We start from the raw sequence: 18,678 nt of genomic DNA, 5'->3' as shown, positions 1-18,678 counted from the left end.
ACTACGTTTTGTCATGTATCATCAGCCCGGAAATATCCCTGGCTGATGTGACATGTTTGTCTCCATCACCAGAGATCCTTGGCTCCCTTGTCACTTCTCCGGTCTGACCCTCACACCCTACACACAGCTCTGTCCATCCCTTGTCCCTACCCCTGTCCTTCAGCTGCCCCAACTCCTGCCTCTGAGCTTGGGGAACTTGGAGTCATTCAGCAGTACTGCCCTGTAGCTTCACTCTCTCAGTGTTTTTTCTCACATTCTTCCCTCACTGAACTTGACTCACACCTCAGACACTGTTTTCCCTGCAGCCCCTCATGATGTTTTCTCCACTGCACACCTCTGCAACCACCGAGTATTGACCTGCAACACCCCAAGTAGAACATTTTCCTTTCTCCTTCTAAAACTCCTCCAGCTGTGATTTTCAAAACCGCAACTTTGTGCTCTATTTCTCATTTGCAGTCAGCTACTGATGCCCACCCTCCCTCAGTCCCCTCCCTCCCTTCCCTGTCCTGTTTCTAGAAGCCTCAGTTTTTGACTCACCAGAACTCTCTCCAAGTCCGCTCTGGTGACAATTCTGGAGGATCTCAGTGTCCACATGGGCCATACTTCCAACACCCTGGCTTTTTAAGTCCATGCCCTCAACTTGTCCAGTCATCTTGTCGGCTACCTTAACTCAGCCAGCAACATTCCTGGTCCTCCCCTGACCCTGTCATTTCCAGTCACTGCACCACCTCCACAATCTCAATGTCAAGTATTCCATTCTTCAGCCAACACCTACTTTTCCAGCTAAACCCTTCTAAAACCCAAACTCCAAAGATTCCTTGAACCCACTGGGAGCTGTAGCCGGTGGATTCTCCCACCTCTTCCCCATCCCTCTCTCCTCTCATCCCTCTTCTCTGCTTACCCAGCTGAGATCTCAGGCTCAGTCATTATACTCACTCCCTTAGGTCTGCCCAGAGCTCCTCTGCCTCTCTCTCGTTTTTGTTTTACTCGTGTGGCTGGTTAAACTTGACCCTCTGCTTTTGCTGCATCTGTGTCTACACAGTTCAGTGTGACAGAAAAATAGCCAGGCTGATTGATCTCGCTCCAAATTCATTCGTTTCTCACACTTATTCACTCCCCACCCTCCTAAATGACACTTTCATCATCCTTTCCTATCTCTGTAAAACTCTTCCCCCATCTTCCCTCTCAACTGATGACTTTGCTTCCTATTTCACCGAGAAAAGAGAAACACCAGCAAAAATCTTCCTACATATTCTGCTTTTCCCATTGCTACGAGGTTGAGCTGTCTCCACTCTTGTCTCCGGCCAAACCGTGACTCTGCTAGCTGTCGAATCAAGGACATTGCTCCTGAAATTCTCCCCTCTCCTCTGCATCATCAATCTCCCTGTTCCTCTGCAGAATCATTCCCATCAGCACGTAAACATGGTATTTTTTTTCTATAAAAAAGAAAAATTTCTTGATCCCACATTCTCTACCCCCAGCTACCTCATTTCTTTGTTTTCATCTCGCTAAATTCCTAAAAAAAAAAAAGGTATCTGGATTTCCTCTCTCCCCTTCTTCTCCCCTCTCCATTGAACCCAATCCAGGCAGACTTTCACCCTCACCAGTCCACTGGTCAAGGTCACAGTGGCCTCCAAGTTTCAAATTCCAGTGCTCACTTCCCATCTGCATCCTGCTTGCTCAGTGCGTGGCATGAACGGTCAGTCCTCCTCCTAGACACACTTTGTTCCTTCGGCTCCCAGTTTACATGCTCCTGGATTTCTTCGCACTTTATTCCAACCACAACTTATATTTTATATTTTATAATATTTTTTACATAAAATAAGCATTATATATGGTTGCTTCAAAACTTCTGTACTCACTTTACTCTCTACCTGGGAACCTCTTCCCAGATGTCACCATGATGCTTCCCTTCGCACCTTTGAGGTCCTCATGCACCTAGTACCTGCCTCAGTGAGACCTTTCCTGACCACCTTGTATAAAATCTCAGCTCCCCCAACTGCCAGCACTCATTATCCTCTTTTTGGTTTTACTTTCTCCATGGCAATGATAACCAACTAACATATTATATACTGAACATGTTTGTGTGCATGTAACATAATAGCCTTCCTCAACTAGAATGTGAGCCTGAGAGGGCTTTCTTTTTCACTCCTCTGTCCCTGTAACCAAGAATGGCATACAGCACATGAGTAGGTGCACAGTTAAGTATTCATCGAATGAAAGGAAAGAAGGAAGGAAGGAAATGTGGTTTTTCAGGAAATAAAAATCAATATTGCTGTGACGCACTAAGTGGCCATGTAGCACAACTGATCAGAGTAATATTGATTTGATTATGGCTTGATTAAATGTCTAGAAAATTGCAAGTGGCTTGAATTTTATGCAACTCCTAAGGAGATGATTATAGTTGGCTTCTTTCCCTACTAATCACCCAATGACTCTAAAACAAACATGGAAACAATTTGCAAATATTGGTACAAGTTAGAAGAGAAGCTTCCATTATCTGAGCAGAAACCTCAGGGTAACAATCAATGATTCTTGCTATAAGAAATCTCTCAGACTTTCACAGGAAAATAGCTGTGAGATACAGGTGTTTTCATAAATAGGTATGTTTGGGGGTCTGTTTATCAGCTCTTACCTGCAATGGAGGATAATTGATTTTGCTTGTCTTTGAATAACATCCGTGCTCCCTATTCTGGAAATTTACAGTATGAAAACATGAATGAGCACACTGTAACCTGCTAATTCAACGAGTTTGGAAATGATTCCAGCCTTTCATCACTCCCCTAATTATATCCCCCGTTTGAAATCTCATATTGGAAGTGGGCAGTCCAACTTTGCGACATACACATACCAAACAAAAACACACAAACCAAAAATCTGTTGACAAAACTGAGCTGCCACGTCTCCATTTGCATGTCTCTGGTCAGAGTGGGCAAAGACCACCTTTGCGAGTAAAAATCAATACGAGAGTATAAAATAGGTCAACTACCATGCTGTAAACTATATGGCATAAGTATTTCAAGGATAGCTTGACATCAGAGTTAACATAATAATAATATGGAGCCTGTAATTCCATATGAGGATAAGGTGCTTTATTTTTAAGTGGTCGTGTGTGTGTGTGTGTGTTTACACATATACATCTAGGTAATATTTAGCACTCTGAATTATTAACTTAACACATCTACTTAGAAGCTGACAGGTTTCACTGAGCACAACACAGCATTTAAATAATCAACTTTAAATGGGCCAGCTTTTGTATATAAGTCACATGTTCACATCCATAGACACAGTGGCTGCAGTGAAATACAGGTAACACACAAAATATAAAATTCTGGTGAAAAGAGTTTGTACATCCACCTACAGACATCAGATCAGGGCTGTCTGTGATGCTCGATCCCTCAGGCATGAATTCATCTCGGCACTTAATGTATTTGCTTATCTGCCACTACGTTGTACCTGCTTACTGCCGCGTCCTGAGATGTAATGCTCTGGCAGGGAGCAGATGTACCAATTAATAACCTGTCAGGTCTGATGGATAGAAGAGGGAAAAGACTGTTCCACACATAGCTCCTGCATGGCTCCCTTTCCCATTATCAGGCGCTGAGGGTCAGGAGACACCCCTTGCCTCCCCGGAGAGAGCCCAAATGGCCTCATTACTGTCTATCTTCCACGACACTCTGGCGTAGCTTTTGAGAGGCGGACTCACCTGCTCTTCTCCAAGAATCCTGAAGTGATGGAGCTCTTTAATCAAGGAGTTGGGGCAGCCAGCTGTTGGGAAGAAGAGTTAATCATCAACGTGTTACTCCCATTCTGTGCAGTACTATGTTCTCACTGCAGTTATGACTACCAGTGACCAGTGTCGCTTTGGGGGAGGACACAAATGCTTACCTGCCAAACAGCCTAACCAACCTCCAGACAGCAAACCCCCGAGGGCACTCTGCCTGCAGCCTGCCCCCCCACTGTGATTCTTTAGGAAGGAGCCACACATGACCCTGGCCAGGCCTTTTTTCCCCTCCTGATTGTGATCTGGCCTTTGTGGGGCCTTAGGACACCATGTCATTTCTGCCCAGCATGTCACTTATCCCTAATATAGAGCCAGGATTTCATGGGGCCAGAGAGGGGGAGTTGGCACGTGTAGGTTCATTTCACTTATTTATCACATCCTGTTTCCTCAGCCTCCAGGCTGGGCTTCTGCACATCGAGAGTGAAGGATGAAGATGGGCATCTGGATGCCCCGTCTTCATGGGATTCAGCTGCAGTTTAGAATCTTGCCTGGTTCTTCCAGGAGGCTTTGTCAAGACCCTAAAGATGCTGCATTTCAGTTTGGAAAGCGTCTCTTATGGAAAAGACCTGGGAAGAGGGCCAGGGCAGTCTGTGCCCATCATCTTCTAGTTCTACCCAGACAGTGAGAGCCTATGCAAGCTTTCACATTTTCTCTTTTCAGTTGTAAAAAGAAATAAGTAAATAAATAAATCATACTCATATATATACATATACATATGTATACATAAGGATATATATCTGTCTATCTATCTGTCTGTCTATCTATCTATCTATCTATCTATCTATCTATCTATCTATCTATCTATCTATCTATGCCAGGGCATACTATTTATCACTTAAAATGTGTTCCATCCCTGCCTTTTAAATAGAATTATTCCACAGTATTAATCTGCAGTCATTTATAATATAAACTCTGGAAACAGAATTGATATAAAAACCTGTTTCTTTGGGATCAAATCTATGAATGACAGAATCTGTTGACACTTCTATTAAGGAAAATGGGTTGTGTGAAATGTGCCAAGCAACCGCTGAGGCTGAGCCATTTCTCCATATTGTGATGTAAGAACGTGGAAGTACTGAGGACGTTTGCCTGGGGGAGGGTGGGCCGCTGGAGGGAGGCGACTGTCTCCACAGGGTGAAGGAGTTATCCTTTGCAAGAAGGATTAGATGTGTGGCATTATTCTAGAAGGTAGGATTAAATGAACAGGTAAAATTACAGCAGGAATACTTGGGTTCAATATGAATAAATTTCTAATTTAAAAATGGAATACATTGCTTTATAAGCCAGTAACTGGAGGCCTTTCAGACAGAGGCTAAATGACTATTTATGCAGAATATTTAGAGATAGATTTGACTTGGGTTAGTTCCAATTCTGAAACTCTGTGGTCATATGAAATGCTGGAACGGAGATTTAGTCTTTGCTACTATATTCAATATATATTCGTCTTTGACATTATTGCATTTCATACTCTGAGAAAGTGGTTCATAAATGTTCACTAAGGTAATACAAAAAAAAATTTACAAATATGAACAAAATGTAAACAGGTGATGTCACCACCTGACAAGAGTCCAAGAAAATAAATGGAAATCCCAAGGTGAATATTTTGGTGGAAAACCTAGTAAATAAATTGCCACACGCACGTCCAATACTACAAAGAAGGAAATCCAGATCCCGACCTTTGCAAGAGACACTGAGCTGTTTTTCTCCCACTGGAGGCCACGAAGACTTGCAGACTGTGGTTCTTTTTGAGAAGTTGTTCATTTCAGAGTTGCTGTTCTGATCTAAACAATTAGTAAAGGTATATTCTGGATCATTTGGCTGGCTGCCATTCAACCAAAACTGCTGTGGAAATTCAGAGTCCTGTCAGTCTTGAGTTTTTAGATCTCCTTGGGAGCAAGGAGTCATATTTTAGTTTTATGCAACTAATGAGGAAAAGAACAGAGGCAGAGAGAATTCCAGGGTCAAATTCCCACAAGTGAGGGTCCTGTGGTTGGTGCCAAGTATATGAGGGGAGGAGTTGCACAGGAGGAGAGGGCGGCAGAATTGAGGTTCCCCAAGCTCAGGGGTCATAGGCAGGCTAAGATCAGACCACTCAGGGCCCTGTTTGTACCCCAAGCACTGACTTGTTTCAGTAAGATGACAGCATCTGCTATATTAAATTCACAGAGTTAATTTGAAATACTTTTGTTTTGTGCTCTTTCATATATATTTAATTTATACATTTTCATTTGGGTCTTCTAGTTGTATAAGCATAAAAAGTTTTCTATCTAAATTTATATCTAGACATATTTAAGAAATATCATTAAAAAATAGTTTCATTCAAACTTAGTTTTAGAGGATATTTTTTTTCCTTACAAGTGGTCCTTAGCATTCTTCCCACTTGAGACAAAACTGATTTGACCTTTATTTAATGCCAGGTAAAATAAAAAACAGAATTTAAAATTAGCCTATTTTCAGAATTTGTATTTTAACATTCTCCTAAGATATAACTAAAGGATTGATGTCCAATGATAGCTCAGATATAAACATCTTTAACAGAAGACTAAATTACCTGAAACACCTGGTGGATGCAATAAACTATAAAAAACAAGAATAGAGACGGCATAGAGTTTAGAAGGGAAGAGTTGTAAGGGGTCAAGCTATTAAGACCAGGGAGGGGTATCTGTAACGTGCTCATCACAGGAACATCAGCATGGGAAATGGGCAGATACAAAGCTAGTGTGAATGGGTTTTAAAAATAAAACTAGAAATGCAAGACATGAACATGGAATGCAGTGGTGCAGGGAGAGAGGGAAAAGTTCTCGGAGGTGGGAAGGAGGGGCAGATGAAGACCGCGTGAGGACACGGTGTCAATGGTGTACTCTGAATTCTTCCAAATTCTTCACACAGGGTCCACACACAATGACAATGCATCATCTTTTGAGGCCACTGCTGTCTACTTGGACCACATCATGTCCTCGAGCCATCAGCTGCCTTCATGCCCCGTCATTCAGTCTCTTCTCAAGATAACAGTTAAGAGGCTCCTGTTAAAATATGTACGTTGGATTATCATGCCATCCGCCATGGGTTTTTCCATCTCACGCAAGAGTCAACTCCAAGGCCCTCACCGGCCTGTTGTAAGGTCCTCCACTGCCTGGCTCACTGTGTAGCCCTGAGCCTTCTCTCTCCCTTGCTCATTGCACTTGAGCCCCGCTGACCTGCTCTTGGTTCTGACCACCCCAGGGAGGCTGCTGTCTCCAGGACCTTTGGACTTGCCTGCCTCTCTCTGTCTGGAAAGCTCTTGACCCTGATATCTTGCGTGGAGCACTCCCTGCCCTCCTTCAAGTCCTTGCTCAAATGTCACCTTCTCAGTGAGGGCTCACATGACCCATCCCGGTGAAAAACTGCAGCCTATCTTCCATCCCCCCAAATCCTCATCACTGTTGTATTTTCTCCATAGCTCTCATCATCTTCTAACCTACAGTTCTAACGTAACATTCACTTTATTTTCTCTCTCCTGCTGCTGAAATGCAAAGGTGACAAGCGCAGGACCATGGCTGTTTTGTCACTGCTCTATCAGCCACGCCTAGAGCACGGCCTGGCTGGCTGAGCTGTCCAACAGCAGCTGTTCCATGAGTGAGTCATCCACCGCGTGGCCACTGCCCACCCAGCTCGGTGACTGTGGCTCCTGGGGGGGGCTCCTCCTCCACCCCTCCGCTTTTCTCACCCCAGAGGGCCTAGCTCTGACCTCCAGCCCTGGGTGTACTTTGCTTATTGGTTAAGCAGACTTTGTCTGACCTCTAACCTCTCTCCCCAGCCTGAACCCCACATGTGAAGATGTCAGTGATGCTTGGAGTCCATGATTCCTTTGTACCTCTACTGTACCTTCTTTGCCAATATCCAGTATCCAGCTCTGGGTAAACATCACCACCTGTTTTTCCTTCCCCTGTTCCAGTTCTGCCAACCACAGTCAGTATAGTAAAATGGGACTAGAATATCTTCTAAAGGAAATTCAGACCATCTGCCTGAAGCTGCATCCTTGTTGAGAATGGTGCTACTGCAGATTCGGGGTCCACTCACTGTCAAGCAACTTGCTTCTGTCACTTGTCTTTGGCCAGCACCCTCTCCCCTCTCCCTTGGGGACTCTTCCAAATCATCACCATTCTTCTCAATTAACCTTTAACACTTCATTCTCAAAATAGGACCTCACTTGACACAAGTCTAAAAATATAAAGCAGTTGTGGTGAACATGGAGATGTGGGACCCAGACCCCCTGCAAGGAAGGCTTGTGGCCGAGCTGCAGGAGGACAGCAAGAGATACCTTGGCCTGCAGTCTGGTCTTCCTCAGCTGCAGAGAGCCGCCTCGCCTGAGGTCACCTCTTCCCCAGGACCCCTGAATCTGCTGACTGGGTGAGGGGGAGGTGGACCTGCCCATCTGTTTTGTCCCAACATGAGCTGCTGTTGGACAACATTTGCTCCCAAGTTTCTGCTGGTGGGCTGAGGCTTTGTTGGGCCTACATGGCAGTTCAACTTCTTATTCAGCCCAATCCTGCCCCCTTCTCCTTTCCCAGGTGCACACCCCAGTGAATATCTTATACCCGTTCTCTACTTCAGACTTGGCTTCCAGAGAACCCCCCACGCCCACTCCCCACCCTGGGGCCACTGTCAAGTGTACCATCCCTAACTTCATATTCCTTCCCAGTTACAACCCCTCTGCATCCTCCATCTCTACTCCTCCAGGATAAAAGGGGAAATGGTTCCTCCTCCTCAAAACAAGAGTCATTAGTCATCTGTCCTAACCTGTCCCCTCTCAGCTCCTTATGGTCTAACTCACCATTCACTCACTCTCCTCAAACTCTGCTGCTCTGCAGTTTGTTCACTTCAAACTACATATGTATTCAAATCTTCCCCTTTAAAAATTCAGTAAAAATCCAGCCTTGAGCATAGAGTTACCATCCTCTCTCTTTCCTTCTCCTTTCATCCAATTTTCTCAAAAGAATAGCCTGCAGCCATTGTCACCACTTGAAAATATAGCAGTTGGAGGTATGGATTACAGAAGGGAAATATCAAAATTGGGGGCTTCATGCCTTTTAAAACAAAGTATCATCATCATGGCCGGGGTTGATACTCTGGTTCTGCAACAACTAGCTAGCTATATGCTCTTGGATAAATTGGTTACTCTAAATGCCAATTCCTTTATTAAGAATAATCACCACCTCTACTTCAAGCAGCAGTTTTGAATGTGTGGAAAGCAGGATGAAATGACAAAAAAAATTAGAAAGTGAATTTATTGCTGATGATATGAATGGCATATCCATATCTATTGACTGTTGCTGCTATTTCTTTTAAAATTTTTAATTATTTAAAAGGGAAGCAGCTAGTTGAAATAATTGCTACACAATTTATTGTCTTAAGAAATAAAGGTCAAGACTTCTTTTTTTCAGTTCTAACATGTAAAGGGCTTGGAAGTTTTTACTCCCATCCTTATAATAAGAAAAATCTGGGCAAACTGAAAATCAATAACCTTTCTTGGCCCCATCAGAGAACTGATGTCACAGGGCAAAGCACCCCCCTGGTATCTGGAGAGACAGGCAAGTCCAGTGAGTCACAACTTGATCTGCTTACGTGGAGTAGAAGTTGCTGGAACAATGAACTGGTAGAAACGTTTAGACAGTAATTTTGACGAATTGCTATAAATGGGGTGTGGACTAGTGTGGGAATGAGAAACTAGGGGCCGAGGTCTTACAGATTTCCCCGATCTTTACCTCTAAGAAACCCACCAGGTCCTCAAAAGGTGAGGATCCCCTTGTGGCTCTGGAAGAGGGAGGGGAAGAGTAAGCATTGTGAAAAATGTCCAGAGCCTTCTCCATAGCAAAGGTCTGCCCTCCTGGGGAAGGACTTTGCCAACACCTACCCTGGAGCTATGGGAGAAGGGCACTCCTCTAACCCCAGCCTGTCTCGCCAAATGGGGGAAGAACAGTCCACAGGAATCCGGGTTTCAAGGACATAGACTGAGAATGCTACCCATGGAGGAGGGAGTAGGAGGCAGGGGAAAAAAAGAACAGATCCCTGTACCACTGAGAAATACTCGTGAGGGTCACAGACCCAAGAAACAGACCCACTAGAAGACTGAGAATTAATCAGAAGATCACTATTCCCCCTGCCCCCCACCAATTAACCTTACCACATACCAATAGACCTCCAGTAAAATGACAGTGGGCGGCAGCTGAAAGAGCTTCAAGACACAGATTCTCTCTGAGGAGGAGTGCTTAGGGAAGCCCAAAGTCAGGAGGGGAGACAAAAATCAAGAAAACTAGATGAATCTGGAATCTCTGGCATCTTCAACTACAGCAAACACTAAACACAACCCAACTCCCTGTCAGACTGACATATACCCACATTAAAGGCCTATTTACCTCAGTTCCTATTACATGTATAACATGCTCAAATTTAACAAATAATTACTAGTCATGTCAAAAGGCAAGAAAAACACAGTATGAAGAGAAAAAGCAAGCATCAGAATCAGACTCAGGTATGACATAGAATTATCAAACAGGGAGTTTAAAATAACATGATTAAGATGTTAAAGACTCTAATGGAAGAAGTAGACAACACAAAGGATCAGATGAATAATGCAAGCAGAGAGATAAAACTCTTAAGAAGGAATCAAAAGGACATGCTAGAAATGAAAAACTATAACAGAAATGAAGAACTCATTTGATGGGCTGTCAACAATGTTGACATGATAAGAAAGAACAAGGAAGCTTGAAGAAAGATAAAAAGAAACTCCTCAAACTGAAAAGCAAAAAAAAAAAAAAAAAAGAGAAAAAAATGAAAAAAAAAATAGAACAGAACATTGAAGACCTGTGGGACAAAAATAACATACACATAATTTGAGTACTAGAAAGAGAAGAAAGAGAGAACAGAAGAAATATTTGAAGTAATAATGATTGAGAACTTTCCAAGATTAAGGACAGACACCAAACCACTGGTCCAGGAAGCTCAAAGAATATCAAGCAGGATAAATATCCCCAAACCACAACTAAGTATAACTAAATCTTTGTTTTTGCAGAAAACCAAAGACAAAGAGAGAATTGTGAAAAAAGTCATAGGAAAAAAACCACTTTACTGATACACAAGCATAAGAATTACTGAAAACTTCTCATCAGAAACCATGCATATAAGAAGAGAGTGGAGTGAAATATTTAATATGTTGAAATAAAAATTCACCAGCCTAGAATTCTATATTCAGCAAAATTATCCTTCAAGAGAGAAGTAAAAACTTTCTTTAACAAGAATTGAGGAAATTCATTGCCAGTAGAGCCGTCCTGCAAGAAATGTTAACAATTCTCCAGGTATAAGGAAAATAGTATATATAGGTCAGAAATTTGGATCTACATAAGGAAAGGAAGAGCAGTGAAGAAGGAATAAATGAAGGTAAAATAAGGTCTTTTATTTTTCTTATTCTTAATTAATTTGAAAGATAAATTTAAAGTAATAATAGTAACAATATATTGAGTGATAATAGTATGTGGATAAATGAAATGGATGACAACAATGTCACAAAGGATTGGAAGGAGGAATTGGGGATACTCTGTTACAAGGTATCTGCACTACACATACTCTTTATTCTAGTGACCTTTGAAAGTGGACTTAGATTAGTTAAAATATGTGTTGTGTAAACCTTAGGGTTACTACTAGAAAACTGAAATATCTAAATACACTGATTAAAGGACAGATTACCAGAGTGGTTAAAAAAGACAAAACAAGAAATAAAGGTTAGACACTAAGTCATTTCTGCTATAAGAAGAAATTCAATGATCTGTTCACATTAGCAGGTGATTTCCCAAATAAAAGCCTGAGACGCTCTCGGATGGTGGGTTTCGAAGATGGGGAGACGGTCACTTCTTCCTAGTCTTGTCCAGATTAGAAAGTAGAAACCATGGCTTCTCTTGGAGGGCAAATATGAAGCTCTAATTTACTTGGAAAGCACATTCAACAATGGTTTTAGGGTGAGAAACAATGAGTTGTATAACATGTAGTACCCTAGGCATTTTAATTTATCGAAGTCTTTCCTTGAAAATAAAATTGCTGAAGAAATAAGCTAAGCATCAGTGTTGTGTCCAGCACTGTTTTTGGTGTGATACAAAAAGGAAAAGAAGTATAATGTTGCCTGAGAAGACTTCACAAATCTAGCTGAATTGAAAGAATGCACTAAATGGTAACATCTCTGTGAATGAAGACTGTGTATAAAATCGAGAATATGTGAGGCACAGACACACACCTCAGGACACACAGTCCTTCCCCACATGCCTAGAGAAGGGTGACTAGCGTCCACACTAGATGTGTGCATTTTCCTGGTTATCCTTGGCTCTCCTCTCTCCCTCAGTGGGTGGATTACACACTCTCTTTACCCTACATGTGAGGGTGGAGGTGTTCTCAGTCCCAGCCTGGTCCACCCTCCACACCCCTGGTACCTGGCCCAGGAGGAAGTGAGAAACAGTGGTGAAGCAAGAAGAGGAGAAGGAAATGAAGGGACTGTTTATCTGTACTACTAAGTAGCTGTATTATCTTGGATCAAAGATATTGTGTTAGCTCTAATGCCTTCATTTTCTACCTGTAAAAAGGAGAGTAAGAATATACAACTTATGGGGTTGTTGTGAATGATGTGTGTGTGTATCTATATGTTTGTATATATATATTACCTAGTACAGTTCCTTATACATAGTAGGCTCTTAATGAATGGTAGCTGTTATTTTGAGAGTCTCTGGAATACAGGAGTACTTGTGAGACTGTACTTGACAAAGTTGTTCTGCTGCTGTTTCAAAAATACCTTTTTAACCAAACCCTCAATATTTAGAGGCTAATTTTGCTAAAGGAGTTCAATATTCTATTAAGTAATTGAGATTTATTATGACAATGTGCTGAAAGATAAGAGATGATCAAGTATGTATGAATACGGCTAGTATACATATAAGGCTTTAAATGTGTGGCCTTTTTATTAAGTATTAATTCATTTATTCACTACAATAATCTAAAATAATAAATAAGCAATCTGATATCTTCATTTGATATCATAAAGCTTAATGACATATTTTTACCTTTGAACTAGCTGGAAAAATTTTTTAATCTCACTGGTCATTTCAAGTTGCTCGCTTTACATATCTATACTTATAAGGTGAATTAATAGAGGCAATAATGCACATAACTTAAGCTACAGATTCCCAAGCACCTCCACTTATCCAAACATGCAAAAGGGAAACTAACTCAAATTTCCGACAAAAAGGACAGTTAGTAACTGCTTAACCTACCTTCTGCTTAGCCTGAGTCAGCCATGACACATAGTAAGGGCATTACTGGAGTATACAATCAACAGATGGATGATTATGGCAAACAAGCTGTGGTTTAAAAACAAATATTCCACAAAGATGTCAAAGAACAGAACTGACGACTCTGAATTCTGTTTAACCAGAGCTGATCTGTTTTTCATTGTGGGCGAGGGAGGGAGGGGCTCTGTTTTCTACTTGTAGCTCTTCTGTAATATTCAAGGTTACTTGCCTTTCGATACCCAGGTTGTAAGTAAAGTAAATGACAGAGCTGAGTAACAGAGAGTTCTACCTTGAAATTTTACCTCTAAATCCCAGACTACGCACTGCAAACTACTTTCTGCCTGTGAGGGTGGTTTAACAAAAATGGATGTTAGATTTGTATATAAAAATGCCACAAGTTCGGAATTTTACATACTACATTATTTTCACCCTCAAACTAATAAGATTAGTCTGATTAACTTGAGTACATTTCTTGTGTTTGGGGGAGAAAATATACTGCTGTAGAGACATCAAAAATCTAAACACAACAAAAAACAAAAGCAAAACAGAATTTCAAAGGTTTAAGTGTTCATCATGGAGTGACTATAAAGAAAAAAATGAACAGGAAGGGACAATGAACACGTAACAGAGAAGAACAAACCTGAGTCCATATTGAATCTATTTCTTTAGCTCTAACCTTTGTGCTCTGTTGCCTGTGCTTAGTCATGCTGGCTCTGCACCTTTTGTTAAAGAATGTTGCCATGTTGCCTATGCCTGAAATATACAGGATAGCTCATTCTCAAGGCTCTGACCTTTAAAGGTATAACACTTTTCCATTCATATAGAGATAAAAAGTTGTAGAACAGAGGATAACACTTGTCTTGTTGGAGGTTTATAGGAGTATTGTGACCAAACCTACATGGACAGCTGCAAGAACAAAGAATTGTGGCGGGAAGAAGTTTGCAACAACAAGCCACACCCTCTCCCCTTTAGGTATAAAAGAAGCCTGAATTCTAACTTGAGTAAGATGGTTCTTTGGGACACAAGTCCACCATCTTCTCGACTGGCTGGTTTTCCAAATAAAGTTGCTATTCCTTGCCCTAACACTTTGTCTCTTGATTTATTGGCCTGTTGTACAGTGAGCAGTACAGCTTGGACTTGGTAACAAACACGAGCTTTCTTTGGTGGTAGAGCCAGTCTGTACAGTTTTATTGTATATCATCATACTCTTGAAAAAAGGTAATACGTTCAACTTAAATGTGTTGGTGCACATATAAAGCTCGCATCAATGACAACTAATTAAACTGATTTAAAAAGCAGTTTGTGGGACTTCCCTGGTGGTCCAGTGGGTAAGACTCCACACTCCCAATGCAGGTGGCCTGGGTTTGATCCCTGGTTGGGGAAATAGATCCCGCATGCATGCCACAACTAAGAGTCTGCATGCCGCAACTGAGAAGTCCACATGCCGCAACTAAAGATCTCACGTGCCGCAACTAAGACACAGCACAGCCAAAATAAATAAATAAAATAAATAATAAATAAATGAAATAAATATAAAAAAAGCAGTTGGAGGGCCCATATGTATAACACATGGCACAGTTCCATTAACTATGTGTGTAATTATTTGTTAATATCTGCTTTTCCTACCCTGAATACAGACAGGCTCCACGAGGACAGAGACTTGCTCACTGCTTTTTCTAGGACCTGGGAACGAGCACAGGGTCCAGCACAAGGGTAGTACTCAATAAATACTTGCTGAGTGAATAAATTAATTAAGAGGGAAATTCATTGCCTTCTGGTTTTCCTGAGCAAGAGCGTTGGAAAATAGGTGACTATACAAGCCTGTATGGCATACTTTTAGGACCTTTGAGTGAAAGTCTATTGCCCCAGGGCACAAGCTTGAATTTTTAAACACAAAATATTAGTATACCACTATTGAAACAAGAAAGAGTTCTTTAAAAGTTTCATTTCCTACTGGCCTTGTCAACGTGAAGCTAATTTTCAGCAAGAGTTGGGCTCTGTTATCAATGGGAGATAGAGGCCAGGTCTGCTGAGCTGGTTCAGATTGGGGCCACCCTGATAGGCAATTACTCAGACCATTGTGGAAATGTCAAAATATTTTCCTTAAGACAGCCACACAACTGCCAGATGCACTCTGATTATTTCGTTTATACCAATGACAATCATATCTAATTCTTAGATTTTATGGACTTGCTGGCATTTAATTTCTGCAATGATTAAAGACAGATTTATGAAATAGATAGTCATGTATTAAAGAACAAAAATATCTTAGTTTTTAAAGAGCTATTAGTGATTACCCTCTCTAAACCAACCTCCCTCTTGGTACAGAACTCCCTTCTGTAACACCTCTGCCAGCTACATTATAGACTCTGTCTCAAGATTTCCAGTGACAGGATCAGAGGATCAGTGAAAGAATTCCATTCTAATAATGAAACATTCTTGTTGTTAGAAGGATCTTTCTAGATACTAGTTCTAGATCTGTGATAGAGATCATATCCAATCCTTTTAAACCTTTATTAACCTTCTCTTTCCTGGGGAAAATACCCATTTGCCTGAAGTAATCTGTAATATACGTGAAAATTTATAGGAAGCATCCAGATGTTCATTTCCCCTCCCTCTATTCTTTGATTTGACCTTGTGGTTGGCAATATTCATGTTCAAATGTAGTATGCGGGAAGACTCCTGTTTATTGGTTGCTGCCACACTCATTCATGTATTTAGTGTCAGACATTTGACCAGATGCTGGGGAACCTGAGGTCGGACAGACCGAACCTGTGACCTCATGGCGCTTTGTTCCAAAAAGGCTTTGAGAGGCATATTCTCTTTGTTTGCAAAGTCAGGCTTTTTAGATGAGAGTTCTCACACTTGCAACATTCACTTCCACCTTTTACTTCTGACATCTTACTGGTGGGTTTTCTTCCACCTTACTGATAAAGCATTCTAATGCCCACTCTGATTTTGGGACCCAAGAGCTAGGTCTACCCCTAGAACAGACCTCTAACTTGTTGGTCCAGGGAAAGTGTAACAACTTTGTCTGAGTATTATTTGTCTGAATATTTAAAAGTTATAAATCAAACTAAAAAACTGTTAAAAAATATGTTTTACCCTTTTACTTTGACAAATACAGCTGTATGAGGATCTGGAAGGTGATGACTTGGAACTCTCAGACCCCTTGGAGGTCTGCTCCTGAACCTGGTTATACCGGCACAGCCAAGTCCCATCCGTCTACTCCTGGGTTCCTATATTCTTGAAGAGCCCCTCACACACCTATATGGTGGAGCCCATAGGTTCAAGCTCCACAACCCACTCCCAACCATGAGTTACCTGTTGGCCATTGCTTTCAGGAAGACAGAGCCAGTTAAGAGTCTCAGGGCTGTTTATGCAGGGAATTCTGAACCCAGGCAGGGCTCAGGACCTGTGGGCTCCTAGCGAAAGGGATGGGGGAACAGAGAGGGTCCTAGGGCAGGACTCCTTTGCTTAGTTCAGGACTTACTGCCAATGGCCCTTGCCCAGTCCCTGTTCCCTTCCATCTCTCTGTAGTATCTGACATTAGGTCAACCCACCATTTTAAAAACAATTTTCCCTTAAGTTGTGAAATTCACTTTACTATTCTTTTACCCATTCCTTTCCTTCTCCATTTCTTTTTTGTCCCTTTGTCTTTCTGTCATCTTCAGTCCATTGTTCTACTTCTCTCCTCCACAGTTGCTTGACTGCTTCAACAGAACCCCTATGTGTGCCTTCCATCTGTCTCCAATTGCCAGCTCAACCTCTGCACCCCAGGGTCCAGCTCTCACTTCAAGGTCAAGAAGTTCACAATGAGTTCATATGACTTCTTCCACATTTCAGCTTTGGTGACTCTGTGTTGGCTCATAATGCTTATATACCTTATAAGTGCTCACACTATTTTTTGGTAGTTGATGGCTGAAACTGACATCAAACTCATTGCTTCTCAATTTTTGAGATTCAATCTTTCCTCATTTTGAAAAGTTAAAAAAATCCATCTCCATCCATCTCCAGAACACTGAACTCTATTCTTTCTTTATGATATTTCAAGGATTCCTGACAGTGACTCTGAGATTATATATAGAAGTGTTTGGAGATCTAAGGACACACAATGTTTGTGTGTTCTTTGTTCTGTTCTCAATTTTCTTAAGCACAAGTTCCTCCTTCAATTGTTCTTTCTGTCCTTTCCAGCATGGGAAACATTCTCTTTGCTCAAGAAAACAGGAAAAACAGGAATGGCGTAGCTTTTTCAACCTCTTAACATTGTGCTACCATCTTCTCTGTCATTTCCCTATTTTTTTCTTGTCCTTTACCCAAATTTAAAAGGCTGTTTTGTTGTCATTGGTCATTGAAGTTAGAATTTCATCTCATTCTGGATTTCTCCTAATGATATACTCACAGGTTTGTGCTCTTCGATTGTTTTTCTCCCAGCTATGAAACTCCTCATTCATTGTGTGCACCTGCTTTCTAAAAGTCTGATCTTACTGTAAATAAAATAAGTTGCTGTTTGGTATTAAAAATTAATAAGGAAATTTATATAACAAAGCATATGAAGACAGACTTGAATCTTAATTTTTTAAAGGATAATTTTGAAACTGGGATTTTCATTTCAATTAGTATCTGTAATCAACATTTACTTTCATTCTGTTCTCATACCATAAAGATTATTTTACAATCTAATTGTGAATCTCCCAAGGAAAATGCATTACAAAGTTGTGGATAATTTCCACAAAGTCACCGATAGCTAGCAAGAAACAAAAAACCAAAAACCTTTGGGGAATTAACTGACTACAACTTTTTTAGAAAGCTTTTGCTGAATTTCCTCAATAACCATGCTGTGAAGTAGGGGAAACTCATTTGGAAAATATATTCCATTGAAAAGTGTTAAAAACCACATGAGTCTTCAATCACTATTTTTCTTTTTAATTTCCTTGCAAACAATCACGGGGGAAATTGTGATATCCTTTTGGTTCAATGGAAAACCATGTGCACGTGGGCTTGGGATAAAACTTGAAATGGATTTCAGCTCTCTGATGTGCTACTGCACTGGCCACATGACACAGATAATCTGCAATTTGCAGATTGCTGCTGTTTGGTGTGAAATGCTTTGAGGATTAATTTCTCTCTTGGCTATAGCTTAGAATCCCTAATGTAGGCTTGACAATTACAGTTACCTTCTATTTTTCCCTTAAGTACAACTTTGAAAAGGAAACTGACTAATGATGAAATAGCATCACAAACCGATGATGATTCAATGTGATCAAAGATGATGCAGCAAAATACTGGACAACTACCTTAATCACAAGCTGAAACGGGTGGGGGGGGGGGGGGGGGGCACACCTGCAGGCTGGATCGGTGAATGGGTGTGATGGGCTCCTTTCCACTCCAGTTAAGCCTGGTTGATTAGTGTTTCCAGGCACTTTCCTGAAGTAGCCATTTCTGAATTAGTCTGTGAGCCAGGTGTTAATAGAATGCATGGAAAATTCACTAAGACATCTTGACTGAGCAACTGCGTTCAAAGTCAGCAGTAGGATGTTATATAATCAAATTTCAAAGCATTATGACTTCAATAAATAAAACCAA

The 18,678-nt window shown here is 41.2% G+C and overlaps 1 protein-coding gene across 3 annotated transcripts in view; it reads right to left on the bottom strand.

Annotated features, from left to right (window-relative positions):
• Positions 1-18,678, bottom strand: part of PRKN (parkin RBR E3 ubiquitin protein ligase) — a 1,292,350-nt gene that overhangs the window by 224,322 nt on the left and 1,049,350 nt on the right. For all 3 annotated transcript variants that reach the window (XM_036871110.1, XM_036871111.1, XM_036871112.1), the window contains exon 9: positions 3,707-3,768. In XM_036871110.1, coding sequence (XP_036727005.1) covers positions 3,707-3,768 — 62 coding nt within the window. The remainder of the gene's footprint in view (positions 1-3,706; positions 3,769-18,678) is intronic.

Source organism: Balaenoptera musculus, chromosome 12, assembly GCF_009873245.2.
Source record: "Balaenoptera musculus isolate JJ_BM4_2016_0621 chromosome 12, mBalMus1.pri.v3, whole genome shotgun sequence".
NCBI classification, from domain to species: Eukaryota; Metazoa; Chordata; class Mammalia; order Artiodactyla; family Balaenopteridae; genus Balaenoptera; species Balaenoptera musculus.
The sequence above is the reverse complement of the archived record's forward strand: the minus strand, read 5'-3'. Positions and strand labels throughout refer to the sequence as shown.